The following is a 21,632-nucleotide window of genomic DNA, read 5'->3' on the forward strand; positions in this document are numbered from 1 at the left end:
CCATTTTACCAACTCTTGTCCATATCTTAGCCTTTCCTTAGAAAATGATTCCTTTGGTAGCGAATGTTATTTATTCTGCCATTGCAGTTTTCATAAATCAAATAGAAAAGTTGCCCTTTTTGACTTGATATTCTTTTTTTTTTCTTTTTTTTGGTGAGGTGACTTGATATTCAACTATATCCTTTAAGCCAACACATCACATTCATCCATATACTTGGTGATAATAACAATAATTGTTTTTATCAAATGTTAGACATGATATTTGACTAATGGAGTGAATAATGAAATTAAATTTGTACTAGATATCTCGTTTAGAATTTCATTCTTTCTAACATTTAAAGAAATAATTAATTAAGATCAAAAGTAAGACTAATAGAGAGAATTATTTTAGGGAAAAATATTTATTCCTTTAAAGAATATAATTTTATGTCCTTTTAGATACTAATAGTTGATTTTTGTCAATTAATGATTATAATTTATTATAAATTATTAATTAATTAATAAATTTAACTCAATAAATTATAACTGTTTGATTGATGAAAATTAATAGTTAAGATTTAAAATGATACAAAATTATATCTTTTAAAAGACTAAATTCAACAATTTGATACTTTATAATCAACGTCATTTTCCCTCAACTAATTTTTTTTATTTATATTATCTTTGTTTACTTATATGTCCAATATAGCTTAATAATGACATTCATTAACATCAACAACATATTTATCCCAAATTAATTGGGGTCGGTGGTAGATGAACCCAAATAAAAGATACGAAAGTGTTGAAAAAAGATAAAAATAAAAATAAAAAAATAAATAAATAAAATAGTAATAATATATATATATATATATATATATATATATATATATATATATATAAGTGATAAAAGAAGGGGAAAAGAAGAGAGGGGGAAATAAAGAGGAAAAAGGACTAAAAAAGGGACCATCTGGATCATAGGAACGGGTCTAACCCTCCACCATGCATATAGATTTTCTCCATTTCATTCTAAGGCACAGCGTCTGCCAATCTATAACCCAATCCATTAAGTCTTGCTTTACTACCTTCCCCCAAGTAAGTTTCGGTATACTTCTACATTTCTTTGTGTTGAGCTCTTGGTGACAAACTTTTGTTCTTACGGAAGCATCTATGTTCTCATTACGTGCCCAAACTACCTCAATATATGTTCTCTCATCTTTGCAGCCACCGGTAGTACTCCTACCTTTCGTTGCATATCTTCATTTCTCATCTTATCCATTCTCGTATAACCATAAATCCACCTTAACATCCTCAACTTTGCTACTCACATTTTATGCTCATGTTGCCTATGTGCTGTTCTATAGAATTTTTCTTTTAACTTCAGGGAAATTTTGCGGTCACACAAAAACCCAGATGCACTACGCCATTTCGTCCACCCTGCTCTGATTTTATGATTTACATCCTCATCAATCTCTCCACCTTTTTGCAAAATGGATCACAGGTACCTAAAAGCCTCTTTCTTGGGTACATCTTGGCCCAGTAGGTGCACGAGATCTTGGTCTTCATCTCTTGTCAGAGAAAACTCACACTTCAAATACTCAGTCTTGATCCGACTTAACGTGAATCCTTTAGATTCTAATGTGCTTCTCCACAATTCAAGTTTTCTATTAACATCATCTTTGTTCTCATCAATAAACACAATATCATCTGCAAAAAGCATACACCAGGGCACTTCCTCTTGAATATTTTTTGTTAGTTCATCCATAACTAAGGCAAAGAGATAAGGACTTAGAGCCGAACCTTGGTGTACATCTACCGTGATAGGAAAATAACTTTATGTTCCATTACAAGCTTTCACACAAGTAGTAGCCCCATCATACATATCCTTGATTGCCTTTACATACTTTGATGGTACTTTTTTCATCTCAAGAACCTACCATAAGACATTCCTTGGAACCTTATCATATGCTTTCTCAAGATCAATGAACACCATATGTAAGTCCTTCTTCTTTTCTCGATATCTTTCCATTAATTGTCGCATCAAGAAAATGGCTTCCATGGTACATCTTCCTGGCATAAATCCAAATTGATTTACAGAAACCTTGGTGTCTCTTCTCAAGCGATGTTCAATAACTCTCTCCCACAACTTCATAGTATGGCTCATTAGCTTAATGCCTCTATAGTTAGAACAATTCTGTATATCTCCCTTATTTTTATAAATCGGCACAATCATACTTTTCCTCCATGCATCAGGCATCTTATTTGTCTAAAGAATCTTATTGAAAAGGTTGGTCAACCATTTTATTGCCACATACCCCGGGCTTTTCCACACTTCAATAGGGACACTATCAGGTCCCAAGGCTTTATTAGTCTTCATCCTCTTTAAAGCCTCCTTAACTTTATGTGTATTAATTCTGTGCACAAATCTTCTAATCAAATCATCATAAGCATCCTCCAAGTCCACCTCGCTTTTATCGCCATCCCCATTAAACAGTTTGTTAAAGTAGTTCATCCATCTTTCATTTACATCTTTATCTCTCACCAAAAGTTTTTGATTTTCATCCTTGATGCATCTAACTTGGGTGAGGTCTTTACTTTTCTTATCCCTTATTTTTGCAAGTTTATATATACCTTTTTCACCATCCTTGCTCCCAAGATTTTTATACAAATCAGCGAAAACCTTGCCTCTAGCTTCCCGCACTGCTTTCTTTGCATTTTTCTCGCCAATCTAAATTTTTGCAAGTTCTCTTCATTGGGTCTTTTATGCAAAGATCTAAAGCATTCCTTCTTTTGTTTAATTGCCTCTTGCACCTCTCCATTCCACCACCACGTTTCCTTTGTATGAAATTCATTTCTTTTGCTTTCTCCCAACACTCTCCTTCCCATATTCTGAATACATATAGCCATCTCATTTCATATTGCATTTGCTCCTCCATCAAACTCCCAAGGTCCTTCATGCAACATTCTTTCATTGAACTCTCTCTTTTTTTCCTCCTTAAGCTTCCACCACCTTATTCTTGGGTTCTGGGTCCTCTTCCTCATTGTAAGTACTTTGTTGAACCGAACCTTCAGGACTAGTAGCTTATGTTGCATAGCGACACACTCTCCAGGGTAAACCTTACAGTCGACACAGGAAGTTCTATCTTCTCTTCTAGCCAAAAATAAATCAATCTGACTTCGATTATAGCCACTGTGATATGTGATTAGATGTGACTCCCTTCTTCGAAAAAAAGTGTTCGCTAGCATCAAATCATAAGCTAGTGCAACATTCAAGATATCTTCTCCAGTCTCGTTTCTCGTCCCATAGCCAAAACCTCCATGAATTCTATCAAAACCTCCATTGCTTTTACCAACATGATCATTTAGATCTCCTCCTAAGAAATTCTTCTCCTCTCGTGGTATCCCCCTTAAAACCTCCTCCAAGTCTTCCCAGAATTGGCTCTTATCATTTGGTTGCAATCCAACTTGGGGTGCATACACACTGAGGATATTCAAGATTATATCACCCACTACCAACTTAACTAGAATAATCTTGTCGCCTTTCCTTTTGACGTCAACAACTTTATCTCTGAAACTTTTATCGATCATAATTTCAATACCATTTTGACTCTTGTTTATACCTGTGTACCATAACTTGAAACCAGTTCCATCCACTTCCTTGACCTTTTCTCCAACCCACTTAATTTTCTGCAAGCAAACAATATTCACTTTCCTTCTAGCAAAAAATCTGCTAACTCCCTCAATTTACCTGTTAATATTCCTATATTCCAGCTTTCCAATCGCATCCTTAACCCCTGGGTTGTACTTGCCCGCCACGCTCGCTCATCTGCGTGTTGGCACCCTGACATACTTCTCACCAAATCCGGGTGGAGACCTGGCGCCTTGCCTTGAGACAAGTACCCTAGCTTATTTATCACTACACCCGGGGCCCGATGCAGCGCCTTGCCTTGTGGCAAGGGCCCTAGCCCATTTCTCGCTGCACCCGGGACCCGATGCAACGCGTCTCAATGAAAGGTACGCCCCAACGAAAAATTATAAGGGTTCATCTCATAAATATAGCTGTTTTTTATGGTCGATTCGCTACACCTGACGCCAACCCTCCTCCTTTATCCTGGCTTGGGACAGACCATGCATGCAAGCATACACAGGCAGATTTAGCTTTATAATGACATTAGCTTAATAAAAAAATATAAAACCATAGAATAACCCATTAAAAAGTTCGATATAGATAGGCATAGATATCATGTTTTGTTTTTCACACTGTTGTGTTGATCACTAGCTCCATTCTGGAAGAAGAATGTTGAAGTTCAAGTTTCTGTTTCTGATTTTGATTCTAATGCTTTTAGTGCCCGTGGCACTGTCTAAGTTTGAAGCCATAGAACATTTGCTTCGGCGTTTGGATTCCAAAAGGGCATCTCCATCGGTGCAAGAAGCAGCAGCTCGTGGTGTTCTGAAAAGACTGCTTCCTACCCATTTGTCCAGTTTTGAGTTCAGTATAGTTTCTAAGGTGTTTTTCCTTTTTGAGTTGAATCTTATGTTTGACTTTGTGTTTGTGTATGTGTGTGTTAAGAGTTAGTTATTTCTTAGTTTTTGTTAAATTTTGGTTTCATAGATATGCAGAAAATGAAGGAATCCAGTGATATCTTTCCGTTTCTCTGATTTTGAAGATGGAATTTTTCTTCTGATTCTGCTGGTCTAAATGTGAAAAAGAGAAAGAAAAAAAAAGTGTGTGGAGCTTTATATTTACTTATTTTATGTAGAAGTGACCATTCTTGTAATTTTGTTTGTTAATGTGGGGTTTAGGCTTATACCCTTGTTTTTAAGTGAGACTAACTTCTTTATGATTGCTTCTAAGTCTTAACTGTTTAATTTACATGTGCTGATTGATCAGTAATGTTTTCGTAGTATTCTGATACAAAGTAAGAAAGGAAAAGAGTTTTTTTCTTTTTCCTTTTTTTTCTTTCTCTTTACCTGAAAGTTGTATTACTTGTACACTAAGTTGCATAGTATAATCCATAATTCAATCAATCAATGTGATGATATTATGATAGTCACTTTACATGCTAATTTTGTTGGAAGCAGCAATGACTATTTATTTATTTTTATTAATTATGATTTGTGCTTTCACCTAACTGTACTATTATGTTATCCTTCCAAAGTAGTTGGTGTCTGCATCTTCTCTTATTTTTCATGATTGAATGTAAAAATAAGATTTTTACAATTTTCAGGATGTCTGTGATGGAGACAGTTGCTTTCTGATAAACAATCACAATTATTCAAGCCAGAGCGGGCCTGAGATTATGTATGTAATGTGAAATTTATGCTGTCGATTATGGTTAATATTTCTTCGTCATGAGTTCTTGGTTTTCTTTGAAATTATGAGATGCTTGGATTTCTTTTATTTATGACTTTTTTTATTCTTCTTCTCTTTGCTTTTCATGTATTTAAACTTGATTTTCAAGTAGAAAATGCTGATGAACTTCTTGACAATGTATTTTGAAAATTTTAAATTGGTCAAGTGTGTTTTGTACTGTATATCACGTGGTAAGAAAATTCTAGCGTTGTGTTGTGGTATAATTATGCAAGGTTCTTGATCTGTTGGTCAGTTTTCCACCGTCATTAGTTACCTGTTCTGTTATTGGATATGATCCTTGATCAGTATTAAGACAGAATAGTTAGTACCAAGAAAAGGAGAAGGTTTTTTGAGAATATTGAAGCCGAGTTTAGTCCTTATTGGACATTAATCTAAGGAAGAAATGGTCAAGTCTCTCAATAATTCAGACTTACTCCCTTAAAGTTGGTTTCTGAAAAAATTCATGACTATTGCATCAGTGAGATTTTTATTTATCCTTGTTGAATTTTACTATTACCTCTTTGTTGGTCCCATGCTACATGTTGTAGTCTCACATATCTTTGATGTCTTTCCATTTCTAACACTCTTCAAAATTTAAGAGACGTTTAGGCTTTTTGTGCTAGAATTACATGCAAGCCTTAATGGCTTTTTGTGCTAAATTTTACAGCATTGGAGGAACCACAGCTGTTGAGATTGCATCTGGCCTCCATTGGTATCTTAAGTATTGGTGTGGTGCTCATGTCTCATGGGACAAGACAGGTGGCATTCAGACAGCTTCAATACCTAAGCCAGGGTCACTACCCCGTTTGCAAGCTGAGGGTCTGAAGATTAAACGCCCAGTTCCATGGAACTATTACCAAAATGTTGTGACTTCTAGTTGTGAGTACCAAAATCAGCTTTCCATGGAACAAAACATTTCTCTCACGATTTTCTTTACTGTACCCCTGATGGAGAATTTGAACTGATGTAGTTCACTTCACTATCTGAAAAGTGCCAATGCTCAAACTTTGTTTTGAGAAAGGATGATAATCTTGGGAGTCAATCATTACAAGAAAGTTGAATTAATTACTATTTGTAAAGCGGAAATTTTCAACTAAATAAGTCAAAGGCTTGATTAGGAAGGGGAAAAATCCTACTTGCAAAAAACAAAATGCCGATGTTCTCAATGTCAGATAGGTATTCTATAAAATTTTCAGTTAGGAAGATCCTATGCTTATTTTATCCCTGAAAAAAGCTGCATAGATCCTGTAGAGATTTACAAAAATTATACCGAAGCTAATTTTTTAGGTATTGCTATCTATCCTTAAGATTAATACGAGTAAATATCCTAGAATTCCTCCTATTGCTAAATGTAAAACTATCAATCTGGGTAAGTCGGTCTTCCCAAGTCTGCTTTTGCTGACCCATTCAGGTTGACATGAATTTTCTCACGAGGGTAGGGGAGGGGTGGGGTGCCATTACAAGCAAAGGTCATAAGCTAAATATTAGGCTACATACATATTTGGGACACAAACTGTTGCTTCATTTGTGTATATCACATTCTTCTTGGTTCTTTGCAGATTCATATGTTTGGTGGGACTGGGAAAGGTGGGAAAAAGAGGTTGACTGGATGGCACTTCAGGGTGTGAACCTGCCCTTGGCATTTACTGGGCAGGAAGCAATCTGGCAAAAAGTTTTTAAGGTGAAGTGCTATTTTAATGTTTGTGTGCATCTGGATAAAACTTGGTTTTAGAAAAATGAATTCTTTAGTTTGATGAGATGATCTGTATCAAAGATTGGCTCATAGAATCAATAGATACTATTGAAATAGAAAAAGAATTGTTTGTTTTGAATTGATTCAAATGATTTACACTTATACAAGAGAGAATGCCAAATTGATAAGGATGACTCAGTAATGAGGCATTAGTATTTAGTCCTATCCATTATTTAATAAAAATGAAAATATTTTTAATTCTAATTTCCTACACTCCCCGTCTAGTTGGGAGATAAATGTTGATCATTCTCAAATTGCCAATCAAGTCTTCAGAGGCTGGACGGTGTAGACCCTTAGTGAGAGTATTTGCAGTCTGCTCTTTGGTAGGAGGAACATACATCGTACGCACACTTCCATCATCTAATTTTTCTTTGATGAAGTGGCGATCAACTTCCATGTACTTTGTTCGATCATGGTGCACAGGATTTTGAGCGATGCTACAGCTGCCTTGCTGTCACAATATAATTTTATTGGTAGGGAATACAAGGTCTTCAACTCTTCAATAAGTATTCTCAACCAGATTCCTTCACAAACTCCATGAGCTAAAGCTCGAAATTCTGCTTCAGCACTACTTTTTGCAACCACTGTATGCTTTTTGCTTCTCCAAGTAACAAGATTTCCCCACACATAGGTGCAATAGCCTAAGGTAGATCTCTTGTCCACTTATGAGCCTGCGCAATCTGCATCAGTGTAGATATCAATTGTCCTTTTATACCCCTTAATAAAGAATAATCCTCTTCCTGGAGTATTCTTGAGGTATCTAAGCACCCTATACACTGCACTAAGATGTTTCTCCTTGGGTGAGTGCATGAATTGACTAATCATACTCACCGCAAAGGCAATGTCAGGTCACGTGTGAGATAAATAAATTAGTTTGCCAACCAATCTCTGATATTTCTCTTTATCCACGTCGTTCTCATCTTCAATACCTAACTTGGTATTAGGTTCCACAGGTGTCTCAGCAAACTTACACCCTAACATTTCTGTTTCCAACAAAGATCTAGAACATATTTCTTTTGTGTAAGAGTGATGCTTGCTTTGCTCCTAGCAACTTCTATACCAAGAAAATATTTGAGAGTTCCAAGGTCCTTCAGTTCGAACTGAGCTGCTAGATACTTCTTAAAGGAGTTTGTAACACCTCATGTATGCCCGGTTTGTTAACATCAGAATGGTATTAAACGCAGCTAATTATATTAAATATATGTGAAAGCTAAACATGTTAATCTCTAATTAAACTCATGTAAAAATGTGAGTAAACTTTTTTTCATTCTTCTTTAAGTTGTAATCGTTACTTGTATGTCAAGTTAATTGCAAGTTATACTTGATTTATTCAACTTTCTTACTTACGATTTACATATATGCATACTTACACATTTCGTGATCTATGTCTTAAAAGAAAACGTCATTAAGTTTAATTTCTCCTATTAACCAATGATTACTCCATTATGCCCACTTCATTCTTCACATTTACACACTTCAATTTAAGGCATTACAATTCTTTTTAACATACATCTCTTCTCTACATAAATCCTTTATGTTTAGTTAGTGAGATTGATCTTTATAAACCTTAATCACTCCTCCAAAACATACATTTCTTGCTATCCAAGTTATCATCTTACTTATATCCTTGGCCTCTAGTAATCCGTTACTTAGGCCATCTCACATACAATATATTATACAATAATAACTAACATGATTAATCATATCATTACATCATATGACCAACTACAAATACTCAATAGCATAACTTATACATGTTCTCTAATCAAATTAACATGCTTGATCAAGAAGGCATAGACAACCCTTATGCTCTTCATAAATACAAACATAACATAACATGTCAAATGGCAATTATGCCTCATAGGAATATATAAACAACACATCATAGCAATGCATATCTCATGTCATGCTATAATCTCAATGTCGGCCTCTTGCCATCAGAATGCTTCAACATCAACAATCTCAGTACCTGAAAAATATGCCCTAGAAGGGGTGAGATTTTGACAAATCTCAGTAATACAAGTGGTCCTCAAGGATTCCTCCGCCCCAAACTCACTTACAGGTATAATAAGTTCAACATAATACCAAAAATGCATAATGCTGGATATATAATACAATGGCATACTATAATATCAATACCACTATCTACTGGCTAGAGACAAGTATGATTTACACACGTTTGCTATATACTAAAAACATGAGGGATGCAACCCCATGCCCTACACCTAGGGATGCAGCCTGCACATGTAGGTAACTATCACATCTGCATATATATCAACACATTATGCCTCAAATCATTTCAAAGGTCTCAATATAAGCACTGTATAAAATCGTTTATAAAAACATACCATGCACATAAACCAACCTCTCATGGAGTTTGGTGGAATCAACGACAGATCAATCCGAGGACCAGAAGCTTACCTATAGCGGTATAGTCCTCCAACACAAACTCAGTATTAACAGGGTCACCCATAGTCATACAATCCGGCAAGCACAATTTGTTTTATGTTAAACATACCATTAATAATCAGATTCTACAATTTCATGACATTTGAACTACGTTTTTATTGTAAACACCCATTTGCATCCTACTTCTTGTTTTCCCTATGGTAGGGTCACTATCTCCCACGTTTCATTTCTTTCTAAAGCATTCATTTCTTCAAGGACAACATCCCTCCATTTTTGATCATTGAGAGCTTCATGTATATTTCTCAGTATCTTTGTACTATCCAACATGGTATTGAAAGCACAAAACCCTGGGGACACTTTTCATATGAAATATGATTAGAAATAGGATGAGTAGTACAAGATCGAGTACTTTTTCTGAGAGCAATGAGCAAGTGTAGATCATTTTCATCATGGCACTCAAGTGTTGGGGTGCTGGAACAAGAACTTGGTTCAGAATCCTGGCAGTGGAGGCTCTGGGTTATTCACACTTTGAGAGAGGCTTTCGCCTGCTATAAACTTGTCCCCACGTTGAGGAGGCTCCTGATGGTGAGGATTCTGTAGCTCCCCCTGTTTCCAATAGTAGAGGTAATATTGTGGCTTCAGTAGGTTCCCATGACTGATCTTCATCTGCTCCTATAGACTCCCCCTGAAGAGAAGTCAAGGGAAAGAAATGTTGAGTCTCAGAAAAGTGGACATCCATAGGGACGAAGACCTTACGAAGAGAGGGTGAATAACTGTAACACACCCAAAATTCTAACAATTTTAACAACAATAAAATATTCCTATAATAGAGAAATTTTCAAAAAAAATAAAAATAACATTTAATTATTTATTAAGATCTTATATCTATTGCGGAAGCTAATCTAAAACTAATTTGGGGAAATGTTACCGCCACACCTATACAGGGACAAGTGCAAGGCTCCTTATTACATTCATAAATATTATAATAAAAAATCAGAGATATGTCTTACACATAAAATTAGGATTAGTTAAATCTGAGTAGTTATCCTCACTGCCTACTGCTAGTCCCATCCTTTAGAACCTGTTTCACTGAAAGTCTGCTCCCACAAAGGATCATTGCAGTCAAACAAACACAAACACGAAAGTCAGCAGAGCTGGTAATCTTAATCAAATAAAACAAATATATAACTCAAATATAATAATCAAATTAAAGATATATAATTAACTCAAATATCAACTTCATCATATATATAATATATTCCCATCAATCAAATATAATTCATAATCTTTATTAAGTTCATTTAGTGGGAAGAGAACCATGGTAGACCTGGAGATCCTGCCAGTCTACCCTGTGACCCGGATATCCTGCCAGTCACATATAAACAATTTGGCCATTATCCAAAACATCTCTTCCTAGTGTGCATACCTCTTCCCAAAGTTGCTACTAGTATCCGGATATCCTGCCAGATACCACTTTGAGAAGAACGAATAATCTCTTTTCACATCACATAATTATGAGAGGCATAAAGCCCAAAATTTTTGTTCATCACTTTAGGAGGTACCATCCCAAAGCTATCATCCCACTATTAATTAATTACAATCACATACAATCATCAAAATTCAATCATATCACAATTATCATATTTTAAAATTTCTTCTTTCAATATATCCGTTGCTCAAGGTCATCATAACTTTCCATACTATTCAAAGTATTAAAATATTCAAAATAAAGTTCAACTCAGGTCTATCGACATAATTTACAAGGTATTAAAATCAATTTCCACAATTATTCAATAGGACTCATATCGCACAAAATCAAATTTTATCAAAGGTAAAATTTAGGGGTGTATTGGATTAGGATTTTAAAAGATTTTTTTGAGCTAAAACATCTTCTAGATTTTAAAAGACTATTTAGAATTAGAGAGACTTTAAAGACTTTTTTAAAAGACTTTTTTTACAATCAAGATTTCATAAGATTGAATTTTAAAAGAATTTTAATAGAATTTATAAGATTTGAAAGGACATTATGGATTTATAAGATTTTAAAAAATCATATGAATTTTTAACAAACATTCAAAATTATAAGAGTCAATAAAAAGGGAAAGGTTATACTTACAACCTTTTTTTTGTTTACAACCTTTTACAACCATATCTTAACCGTTGATTTTCATCAATTAACGGTTATCATTCATTGCAAATTAAATATTAATTTGCAAAAATAATAACTGTTGATTGACGAAAATCAACGGTTAATATATAGTTGTAAAAGGTTGTAAACAAAAATAGGTTGTAAGTATAATCTTCCCTATAAAAAAATAACAAAGAAATGCAATGGAATTAATAAAAATAATAAAACCTAATATAATTTTCTCAATCAGTAAAACATAATATAATTTTTAAAAAGCATTCGAAATTACTAAACAACAGCTTTTCACATATCTAGTGGGTTTAAAATTATCTTCTTCATTTGGTATCAAAGCTATGCATATATGATTATAAGACCCAATTTTTTTTAATTATAAAAATAATACTACATTTGCATATAGAACCTAAAGTTCATGATAAAATTTCATGTGGAATTTTTTGCAATTGATCTTGAAAATCTTGGGATTTTTGTTTTACGTGATGAGATGTTGCCTTACCCTACTGATGCTTTTGCATATCGGAAGTAGGCGGAACGTCTCTTCATGGTTACTACACTTTTTGGTCTTCCCGAAGAATATGATAATGTCCGGGATACTATCTTGACCAGTGGGGATCCTGATCTATCAATGACTTATCAGCGTCTTCTGAACCTTAATAAGAAATCTGCTCCTGCATTGTCTTCTGTTGTTGATTCCACTGCTCTAGTTTCTCTTACTGACTTTCGCGGGAACATTGTAGGTGGTCGTGGTCGTGGTAGAGGCCAGGGAGGACGTGGCCCAGGAGGACATGGTCAGCGACCTCGTTGTCATTATTGTCAGCAACTCGATCATTATGAGGAACATTGCTACACAAAGTATCCTCACTTGCGACCCTCTCATGCTGCTAATATAGCTCAATCGGATACTGCTTGAACTGGTACAATCTCTCTCTCCTCTGAAGACTATGCATTACTCCCGACCCTTCTCAGGAAGGCCTCTCCTCAGTCTCAGGCCTCTGCTTCAGAAACTAGTAATCCCATTGCTTGTGTTTCTCATTCTGCATCACTTGGTCCTTGGATATTTGACTCAGGTGCTACTGATCACCTTTGTGGTAATAAGGAACTCTTTTCATCCCTTACATATTCTGATAATTTACCCTCTTTTACTCTTGTTGATGGCACTAAAGCCCTTGTTCATGGGATTGGACAAATTTGTCCAACCTCCTTATTGACCTTGACATCAGTTTATTACATTCCTGACATCCCTTATAACTTAATCTTTGTTAGTAAATTGATCAACTATCTTAATCGTATTGTTACCTTCTCAAACCATTCTGTTTCTGTGCAGGATCTGGGTATGGGGAAGACGGTTGGAGTGGGCCGTGAGTCACGGGGTCTGTTCTATCTGGTTGTGATGAGTCCTTCAGTTGCTTGTTCCCTCATCGAATCTCCACAACTCATCCACAGTCGCCTCGGTCATCCTAGTCTTTCAAAATTACAGAAGATGGTTCCTCTTTTATCCGGTCTTCAGACTTTAGATTGTCAGTTATGTCAGCAAGGGAAGCACATACGCTCCTCCTTTGCCAATCGAGTTAATAAACGAGTTGATGCTCCTTTTTCAATTATTCATTCAGATATTTGGGGTCCAAGTCGTACTGTGTCTATTTTAGGGTTTCAATATTTTGTTACCTTTATTGATGATTTTTCATGTTGTACTTGGATTTATTTAATGAAAAACCGTTCTGTTATTTTCTATTTATCAAAAAATTTCTGCTGAAATTCATACTCAATTTGGTGCTTCTATTCGTATTTTACGTAATGATAATGCTAAGGAATATGTTTATATTGACTTTTCTAATTTCCTAGCCACACAGGGTACTTTACACCAAACTACTTGTCCTCATACTCCACAACAAAATGGAGTAGCTGAACGTAAAAATAGACATCTCATTGAAATTGCATGGACTCTTCTTATTCACATGCATGTTCCTCTTCACTTCTGGGCCGATACAGTTCTTGCCTCTTATTTTCTCATCAACCGTATGCCTTCATCTGTACTTAATAATGACATTCCTTATAACTTATTGCTTCCAGATGTTCCTCTCTATCCTCTATCCCACATGTCTTTGGTTGTACCTGTTTTGTTCATGATCTCACTCCTGGTAAGGACAAGTTAACATCCAAAGCCTTCAAGTGTATTTTTCTTGGTTATTATCGTCTTCAAAAGGGTTATCATTGTTATTCTCCTGATCTTAAGGGTTACTTTGTTTCCGCTGATGTCACTTTTCTAGATTAACAACCTTTTAATTGTATCCCATCTCAATTGTCACAAGTTGATCATGTTCTTCTTGTTCTTTTTCTTGACTTGTCTTTACCAGCTGCAGGTAACTCTATTCCAGATGAGCAACCTATTGCTTCCATACTTGAGGACCTTCCATTTCTCACATATTAGTGTCTTAAACATGTGCCTCCTGTCGACTCAAATTTGGCTGACTCATCGCCCCCTCTTGTTGATTCTTCCCCTCCGGCTCCTTCACCAGAGGCTCTTCCCATTGCTCAAAGAAAAGGTACACGTACTACTCGTAACCCTTATCCTCTTTATACCTTTTTGAGCTATGATCTTCTTTCTCCCCCTCATTTCACCTTTGTTTCTAGTCTTTCTTCTGTTTCTAATCCTAAAACCACAAGTGAAGCATTTTCTCATCCAGGGTGGCGCCAAGCGATGCTTGATGAGATGATTGCACTTCATTCCAATGGCACTTGGGACTTTGTTTCTGCTCCTCCAGAGAAGTCTATAGTTGGTTGTCATTGGGTTTTTATTGTGAAAGTTGGACCTGATGGCCATGTTGATCGTCTCAAGGAACGCTTAGTTGCAAAAGGTTTTACTCAAATCTTCGGCCTTGATTATAGTGACATATTCTCTCCGGTCGATAAGATGGCGTCGGTTTGCCTGTTTCTTGCTCTTGCTGCTGTTCGTCACTGGCCACTCCTTCAACTTGACATCAAAAACACTTTTCTTCATAGTGATTTACAAGACGAAATTTACATGGAGCAACCACCTGGCTTTGTTGCTCAAGGGGAGTCTGGGAAGGTGTGTCGTCTTCGTAAATCCTTATATGGTCTCAAGCAGTCTCCTCGAGCATGGTTCAGTCGCTTTTGTTCTGCTGTTCAGGCTTTTGGCTTAATCCGCAGTAAAGTTGACCATTATGTATTTTATAGGATCACATCTCCCGATAAGTACATTTATTTGTTAGTGTATGTTGATGACATCATTCTTACCGGAAGTGAACAAACTGGAATTCGTCAGTTAAAACAACATTTATTCAGTCAATTTCGAACAAAGGACCTTGGGAAGCTGCCTCACTTTTTGGGAATTGAGGTTGCACAATCTAGACAGGGCATTTTTATCTGTCAAAGGAAGTATGCCTTAGATCTCCTAGAAGAGACTGGTATGTTGGGGTGTAAACCAATTGATACACCCATGGATCCCAATGTCAAGTTATTGCCCGGACAGGGAGAGCCGTTATCTGATCCTGGTCGTTATCGGAGGCTAATTGGGAAGCCTAATTATCTTACTGTGACTAGGCCAAACATTTCTTTCGTTGTTAGTACGGCTAGTCAGTTCCTTAATTCCCCTTGTGATTCTCATTGGGATGCTGCTGTGAGGATCCTCCGATACATCAAAGGAGCACCAGGAAAAGGTTTGTTGTATTCGGATTAGGAAAATACAGAAATTTCTGGTTATTCAGATGCTGATAGGGCAGGATCACCCTCAGACAGGCTCTCTACTTCCAGCTATTGTGTCTTCTTTGGAGGAAGCTTAATTTCTTGGAAAAGCAAGAAACAACCTGTTGTTGCTCGATCTAGTGCAGAAGCTGAGTATCGTGCATTGACAATTGCTACCTGTGAGTTAATCTGGTTAAAGCAGTTGATTCAGGAGCTTCATCTTTGTGAACAGAAACAACCCATGACACTCATTTGTGATAATCAAGCTGCGCTACATATATCCTCTAATCCTGTATTTCATGAGAGAACCAAACATATAGAGATTGATTGTCACTTCATTCGAGAAAGGATTCAGTCAGGAGAAATCAAAACAGCTTTTGTCAACTCTAATGATCAACTAGCAGATGTCTTCACTAAAGCTCTTAGAGGTCCTCGGGTTGAATACATTTGTAGTAAGCTTGGTGCTCACAATATATACGCACCAGGTTGAGGGGGAGTGTTAGAATAGGAAATATTAGATATATAGATTTGGTTTAGATTTGTATAGATTAGATTTGTATAGATTACTTTCCTATCTGTAAATATTCTTTTTGGATTAGATCTGGGCTTCTCACTTAAGCCCATTAGAGTCTCTATATATTGTAACTCTTTGTATTAGCTTAATACACAACATATAGTGCCTGTTTGGATCTTCTCTTTTTTAAGCTAGAAGCTACTTATAAGCATAAGCTAGGCCAAATAGGTTCTGAGAAAAGCTCTTACAATGAAAAGTTCTTTTTTTTATAATGAAGAAAAAAGCTGAAAGCTAAAAGCTCCTAGGAGGAGCTTTCTTTAAGCTCTTATCTGTTTTTCTTGAATTGTGTATTTTTTTAAATTAAGAGTTATAAAAATAGAAAGAGAAATAATTTTCTTGAAATAGGTGCTTTTAAGCTAAATTTTTTATGTAATTACCAAACAACTTTTAGCTTCTTTTTTTAAGCTATTTTTTTGAGCTTTAGCTTATAAGTAGCTTCTAGCTTAAAAATGAGAGGATTCAAACAAGCTCGTAATCTTATATTCAAGTATATTATTCTCTAACAGATACCAAAAGATTTTTAGGTCAAGTGCTATATAAGTTTTTTCTCCATATCAGATATTTGTTACTTGTAAGTTAATATTGTAACGAGCTATTTATTATAGACTTTAGAAATTTAATGTTTTCTTTATGTTGTCATTAATGATGTGCTTTATAAAAATGTGAGTTATGTTGCAATATTCTACTTTGTTTCTTTCTTTCGTGTCCTCCCTTTCGAACTTCTGCTCACTTTGCTGCTTCAAATAGTGTGTAGCTTGTTTCATTTCGATTTTTTTATGTACAATACAACATATCATTGGCAATTGTTTTATGTGCTTAAGCATAGATGGATAATAGCGCATTGCTATTTCTTTGGTATATCTTTGAGTGTTTGTTGGTGATTATGATAGAACTGGACCTGATATAGCTGAATAGTACTGTATTATCACTGAAATTTTGCTCCTGATATCAGTAACAGAGTCAAGTTTGTACAGAAAATAGTAGAAATTCTCTTCATCACTTCTTCTTAACAGAACAGAAAAGAAAATACAGATATCCCAAACCCCTGGAGGGTCCTGGTCTAAAATCGATTGGGTCAATAATATTTGATATAATGCTAGAAGTTTCAAGGATGATATTTGCCGGATCAGCTACCAAATTTAGATGCCTTGTTTCTTTCTTATTGATGTCATTTATACTCATAAAACATATACTCTTTCTATTCTCTTTTATTAGTAATTTGACTAGTATGTTGTAACTGTAGGATTTTAACATTAGTTCAGAAGATTTGAAAAATTTCTTCGGTGGTCCTGCTTTCCTTGCTTGGGCTCGCTTGGGAAACTTACATGGGTACGTAAAAGTAGTATTCAAACCTCGTTGATGATTGTTAATCTGTATAGAAAGCCAAGAAAATGGTCTTGCAAATTGAGTAATCATGTGTTTAAAGTTCATTATTCATTCATATTTCATATTGTAAAAAGGAGGGTAGTTCATGTTGTATATTTTATCCTTTAAAGAACTATTTCAACCTAAAAACTTAAATTTGTAAGTGATGTCTTCATTAATGATTTTATATTAGATTCCTGTAACACACCTTCTCACATAAGAGTCCATTGGATTTGAAGGGTAGATAATGCACAAGACCACCTCCCTGTGCTTGAGTGGGGTTGGTAAGCATCAAACTCGTGACCATTTGGTCAGTGGCTCTCATACCGTCTAAAAGATGATTTCAACCTAAAAGTTTAAGTTTATAAGTTATAAGTGATGTCTACATTAATGATTTTTATATTAGATTTCTCTAACATTTCCAATAACAAAGATATTATGAAAATTGTAATGATTTGAAAAAAACATTGAGAAGAAGAAAAAGAGTTACTATTGTTTTAAGTGGCTTTAATCGTATGTATTTTATTGTGCCTGTTGTAAATATTATTATTATTTATTTATTTGTTATTTGTTATTTGTTGTATTGGGCTTAGCCCATTAGGTCAAGTATTATAGGTCTTGTATTCTCTATAAATAGAGAACCCTTTTGTACATATGATTTACAATTCTATAATATATTAGAATACCTTTTTTTAAGTTGGTATCAGAGCGATCTGAGGGTTCTGCTTCCGCGCCTATTTGCCTTTAGAGTAAAAAAACCCTAATCCCTTTGCCGCTTGCTGCCATCAGCCGCCACCGGAAAAAAAATTTTGGGGACCTTTTGGACCAAGAGGACTACTATTCACTGTTATTTTTCTTCGATTACACCCTCCAACACCGATTACACAGCCCAAACACATCCAAACAGTCGCGAACACCGATTACACAGCCTAAACACCTCCAAACAGATCTGTCATCGCGTCTGGACCACCTTCCGGTGATTTTTCAATCGGGACCACCCACAGACATGTGCGCGCTCGCCGGACGACCACCGTGCAAAAATTTCAGCCGGAGAGGACATCCCACGCGCTGCCCAAGCTCCAGCGTGTGACACCTTTTTTTGGCCTCGGACTACCGCCATTCTTCTCGTCTTCTTGTTCTCTGTCTGGATCTGTGATTGTTTCACTGATCGGACTTCATTTGATAATCTGTTTGGTTGATTTTATCGCTGGTTGTTAACTTTTTATTGAAAAATGGCCGAGAATTACGGTTCTTTGATCTTATCTGGTAAGAGCACACGTTCTATATCTCTTCTTGCTTCTTGCACTGATTTTTTAAAACCTCATGGATTTTGGATTCTGGTGCAACTGATCATATGGCTTGTCGTACTGAGTTGTTCTGTTCTTATCATGCTACTGTTGGTAGTCATACTATATCCGTAGCTGATGGATCCCATAAATCAGTTATTGGTTCTGGTAACATTCAAATTCAACCTTCCTTGTTTCTTAAAAATGTTCTTTATGTTCCTCAGCTTTCTACTAATCTTATCTCCACTCAAAAGCTTACAACTGATTTGAATTGTTCTATCACTTTTTTCCTTCTCATTGTGTTATTCAGGATCTTACCACAAAGAAGACAATTGGAGTTGCTAATGAACATGATGGGTTGTATCATCTCCTTCCAGACCATGCTAGCAAAAATTAGTTATTAATGACACGTCATCCTTCTACTGCAGAGTCTATGATTTGGCTCCATCACAAGCGTCTGGGGCATCCACCATTTAGTCTTTTGAAGTCTATGTTCCCTTCTCTGTTTCTCATTAAGTCGGTTGAAACCTTTCATTGTGATGTTTGTGAATTTGCAAAACACCATCGAGTGTCATTTCCTTCTAGCACTATTAAAAGCAGGGAACCTTTTTCTCTTATCCATTCTGATGTTTGGGGCCCTTCTAAAGTGTACAGTGTTTCAGGTGCAAGGTGGTTTGTTTCTTTTATTGACGATTGTACTCGGGTAACATGGATATACTTGATGAAAGACAAGTCTGAAGTACCAGAGATATTTATTCGGTTTCATCACATGGTTGAGACTCAGTTTGGTAAGGGTATTAAAAGACTAAGATCTGATAATGGTACTGAGTACGTCAACCAACGCCTGTCACAATTCATTTCAGACAGAGGTATGATTCATGAGCTCACATGTGTTGATACCCCTCAACAAAACGGGGTTGCTGAAAGAAAAAATCGCCACCTCCTTGAAGTTGCTAGAGCACTACTTTTCCAGAAATCTGTTCCTAGTTCTTATTGGGGAGAAGTAGTGTTAGCTGCAAGTTTTTTGATCAACCGTTTACCTTCACGGGTCCTTAACAATATCAGTCCTATTCATTCCATGACTTCCTTCTTTCCTTTTGTTCCCATATTGCAGAGCCTTCCACCAAGAGTGTTTGGATGTGTTGCCTTTGTCCATGTTTATAAACAACATCGGAGTAAGTTGGATCTTAGGGCTCTTAAGTGTGTCTTCCTTGGTTATACCCCTTATAAAAAAGGGTACAAGTGTTATCATCCACCAAGTCGGAAATTTTTTGTTTCTATGGATGTCACCTTTCAAGAATCTGAATCTTATTTCCTGGGTCTTCATCGTCAGGGGGAGAACAGTTCTTCAGAAGACTCGTCCCCTTCCTTCTTTGAGTATGGATCAGTCTTCTCTCTTCCTAGTGTCTCTGCTCCTGGTGTGTCAGAACCTTCAAATACACCTGAGATACGGAAAATTTTTACACCTGAATTAGTATATCAGAGGAGGAAACAACCCATACTGTCTCACCAGCAACCTCAATCGTCTGAACCACTGGTAAGTCCTGAATCTCCTGTTTCTTCTGAGTCTCCTGTTTCTTCTGAATCTTCTGTTTCTTCTGAATCTCATGTTTCTGATTCTAATATTATTGCCTCTCATGATTTGTCTATTTCTTCTGATATCTCTAATGACTTACCCATTGCTTCTGCTTCTGATGACTTACCTATTGCCCTAAGAAAAGGAAAAAGAACTTGTTCCAAGAAATCTTGTTCCTCCTGTCCCTCTTGTACTCAATACCCTATCTCCCATTTTGTTTCCTCTACTAATCTTTCTGTGCAGCACAAAAGCTTTGTTTTAGCACTAGATTCTACTTCTATCCCAAAATCAGTACATGAAGCTTTGAAAGATGGGAATTGGGCTCAAGCCATGCAAGAGGAGATGAATGCGTTGGAGAAAAATAAAACATAGGAGGTTATTGATAGACCCAACAGAAAGAAAACAGTAGGATGCAGATGAGTTTATGCCCTGAAATATAATTCTGATGGCAATCTTGAGAGTTACAAGGCTCGACTAGTCGCCAAAGGTTACACTCAAACCTATGGCATTGATTATGAAGAAACCTTTGCTCCAGTTGCAAAGATGAATACGGTGAGAATCTTGTTATCCCTTGCTGCCCATTACAATTGGGATATAAATCAATTTGATGTGAAAAATGCTTTCCTCAATGGTGAGTTAGAAGAAGAAGTCTACATGGAAATCCCGCCTGGTTTTGATTCTGTGAAGGGGGAAAATAAAGTTTGTAAATTAAAAAAGGCCTTGTATGGATTGAAGCAGTCACCTCGTGCTTGGTTTGGAAGGTTTACTAAGGTTATGATAACCTTAGGATACAGACAGAGTCAAGGAGATCACACTCTTTTCTTCAAGCACTCCCAAAATGGGAAGCTTACTGTGCTCCGTGACTGACCGTCGTTCTACCACTGGTTATTGCATGTTTATTTGCGGTAACTTGGTGACATGGAGAAGTAAGAAACAAGATGTGGTTGCCAGATCAAGTGCAGAAGCTGAATTTCGAGCTATGGCTCAAGGCATTTGTGAGTTACTGTGACTGAAAATTGTACTTGATGATCTCAAAAGAAAATGTGAGGGACCTATGAAGCTGCTATGTGATAATAAGTCCGCTATTTGTATAGCTCATAATCCAGTTCAACATGATCGGACTAAACATATTGAAGTTGACCGCCATTTCATCAAAGGGAAACTTGATAGCGGGTTGATTACCACTCCATACATTCTCACTGGGCGTCAATTAGCTGATCTATTGACAAATGGGCTTCCTCTAGACAGATTTCAAGAACTTACTAGCAAGCTGGGAATGATAAATATCTATTCCTCAGCTTGAGGGGGAGTGTTGTAAATATTATTATTATTTATTTATTTGTTATTTATTGTATTGGGTTGAGCCCATTAGGTCAAGTATTATAGGTCTTGTATTCTCTGTAAATAGAGAACCCTTTTGTACATATGATTTACAATTCTATAATATATTAGAATACCTTTTTTTGCCCCTTATAGTTTCATTCCAATGTAG

At 36.1% G+C, this 21,632-nt stretch overlaps 2 protein-coding genes across 2 annotated transcripts in view; one reads left to right on the forward strand and one right to left on the reverse strand.

The window, feature by feature from the left end:
- Positions 1-1,471: 1,471 nt before the first annotated feature.
- On the reverse strand, positions 1,472-3,802 carry LOC133288765 (uncharacterized). Its single transcript, XM_061486575.1, has 3 exons — positions 3,782-3,802; positions 3,291-3,663; positions 1,472-1,683 (listed from the first exon to the last, which is right to left on the reverse strand). The coding sequence occupies exons 1-3, from the start codon at positions 3,800-3,802 to the stop codon at positions 1,472-1,474; spliced, it is 606 nt and encodes a 201-aa protein (XP_061342559.1).
- A 471-nt stretch (positions 3,803-4,273) lies between these two features.
- Positions 4,274-21,632, forward strand: part of LOC133288766 (alpha-N-acetylglucosaminidase-like) — a 49,188-nt gene continuing 31,829 nt past the window's right edge. The window contains exons 1-5 of the mRNA XM_061486576.1: positions 4,274-4,483; positions 5,205-5,278; positions 5,997-6,208; positions 6,889-7,010; positions 17,157-17,242. Coding sequence (XP_061342560.1) covers positions 4,274-4,483; positions 5,205-5,278; positions 5,997-6,208; positions 6,889-7,010; positions 17,157-17,242 — 704 coding nt within the window. The remainder of the gene's footprint in view (positions 4,484-5,204; positions 5,279-5,996; positions 6,209-6,888; positions 7,011-17,156; positions 17,243-21,632) is intronic.

This window comes from Gastrolobium bilobum, unplaced genomic scaffold, assembly GCF_033153095.1.
Source record: "Gastrolobium bilobum isolate Gb01-03AN ecotype WA unplaced genomic scaffold, APGP_CSIRO_Gbil_v1 utg38219, whole genome shotgun sequence".
Lineage (NCBI taxonomy): Eukaryota > Viridiplantae > Streptophyta > Magnoliopsida > Fabales > Fabaceae > Gastrolobium > Gastrolobium bilobum.

What these genes read in the sequence shown, in the direction of transcription:
- LOC133288765 (XM_061486575.1), bottom strand. Translation starts at nt 3,802, where the DNA reads ATGAGCGAGCGTGGCGGGCAA. An exon ending in TGAGCGAGCGTGGCGGGCAA is followed by an intron (nt 3,664 to 3,781) that starts GTACAACCCAGG and finishes GTTTGCTTGCAG; the next exon opens with AAAATTAAGTGGGTTGGAGA. An exon ending in TTTTGATAGAATTCATGGAG is followed by an intron (nt 1,684 to 3,290) that starts GTTTTGGCTATG and finishes TGCTTTTTGCAG; the next exon opens with ATGATATTGTGTTTATTGAT.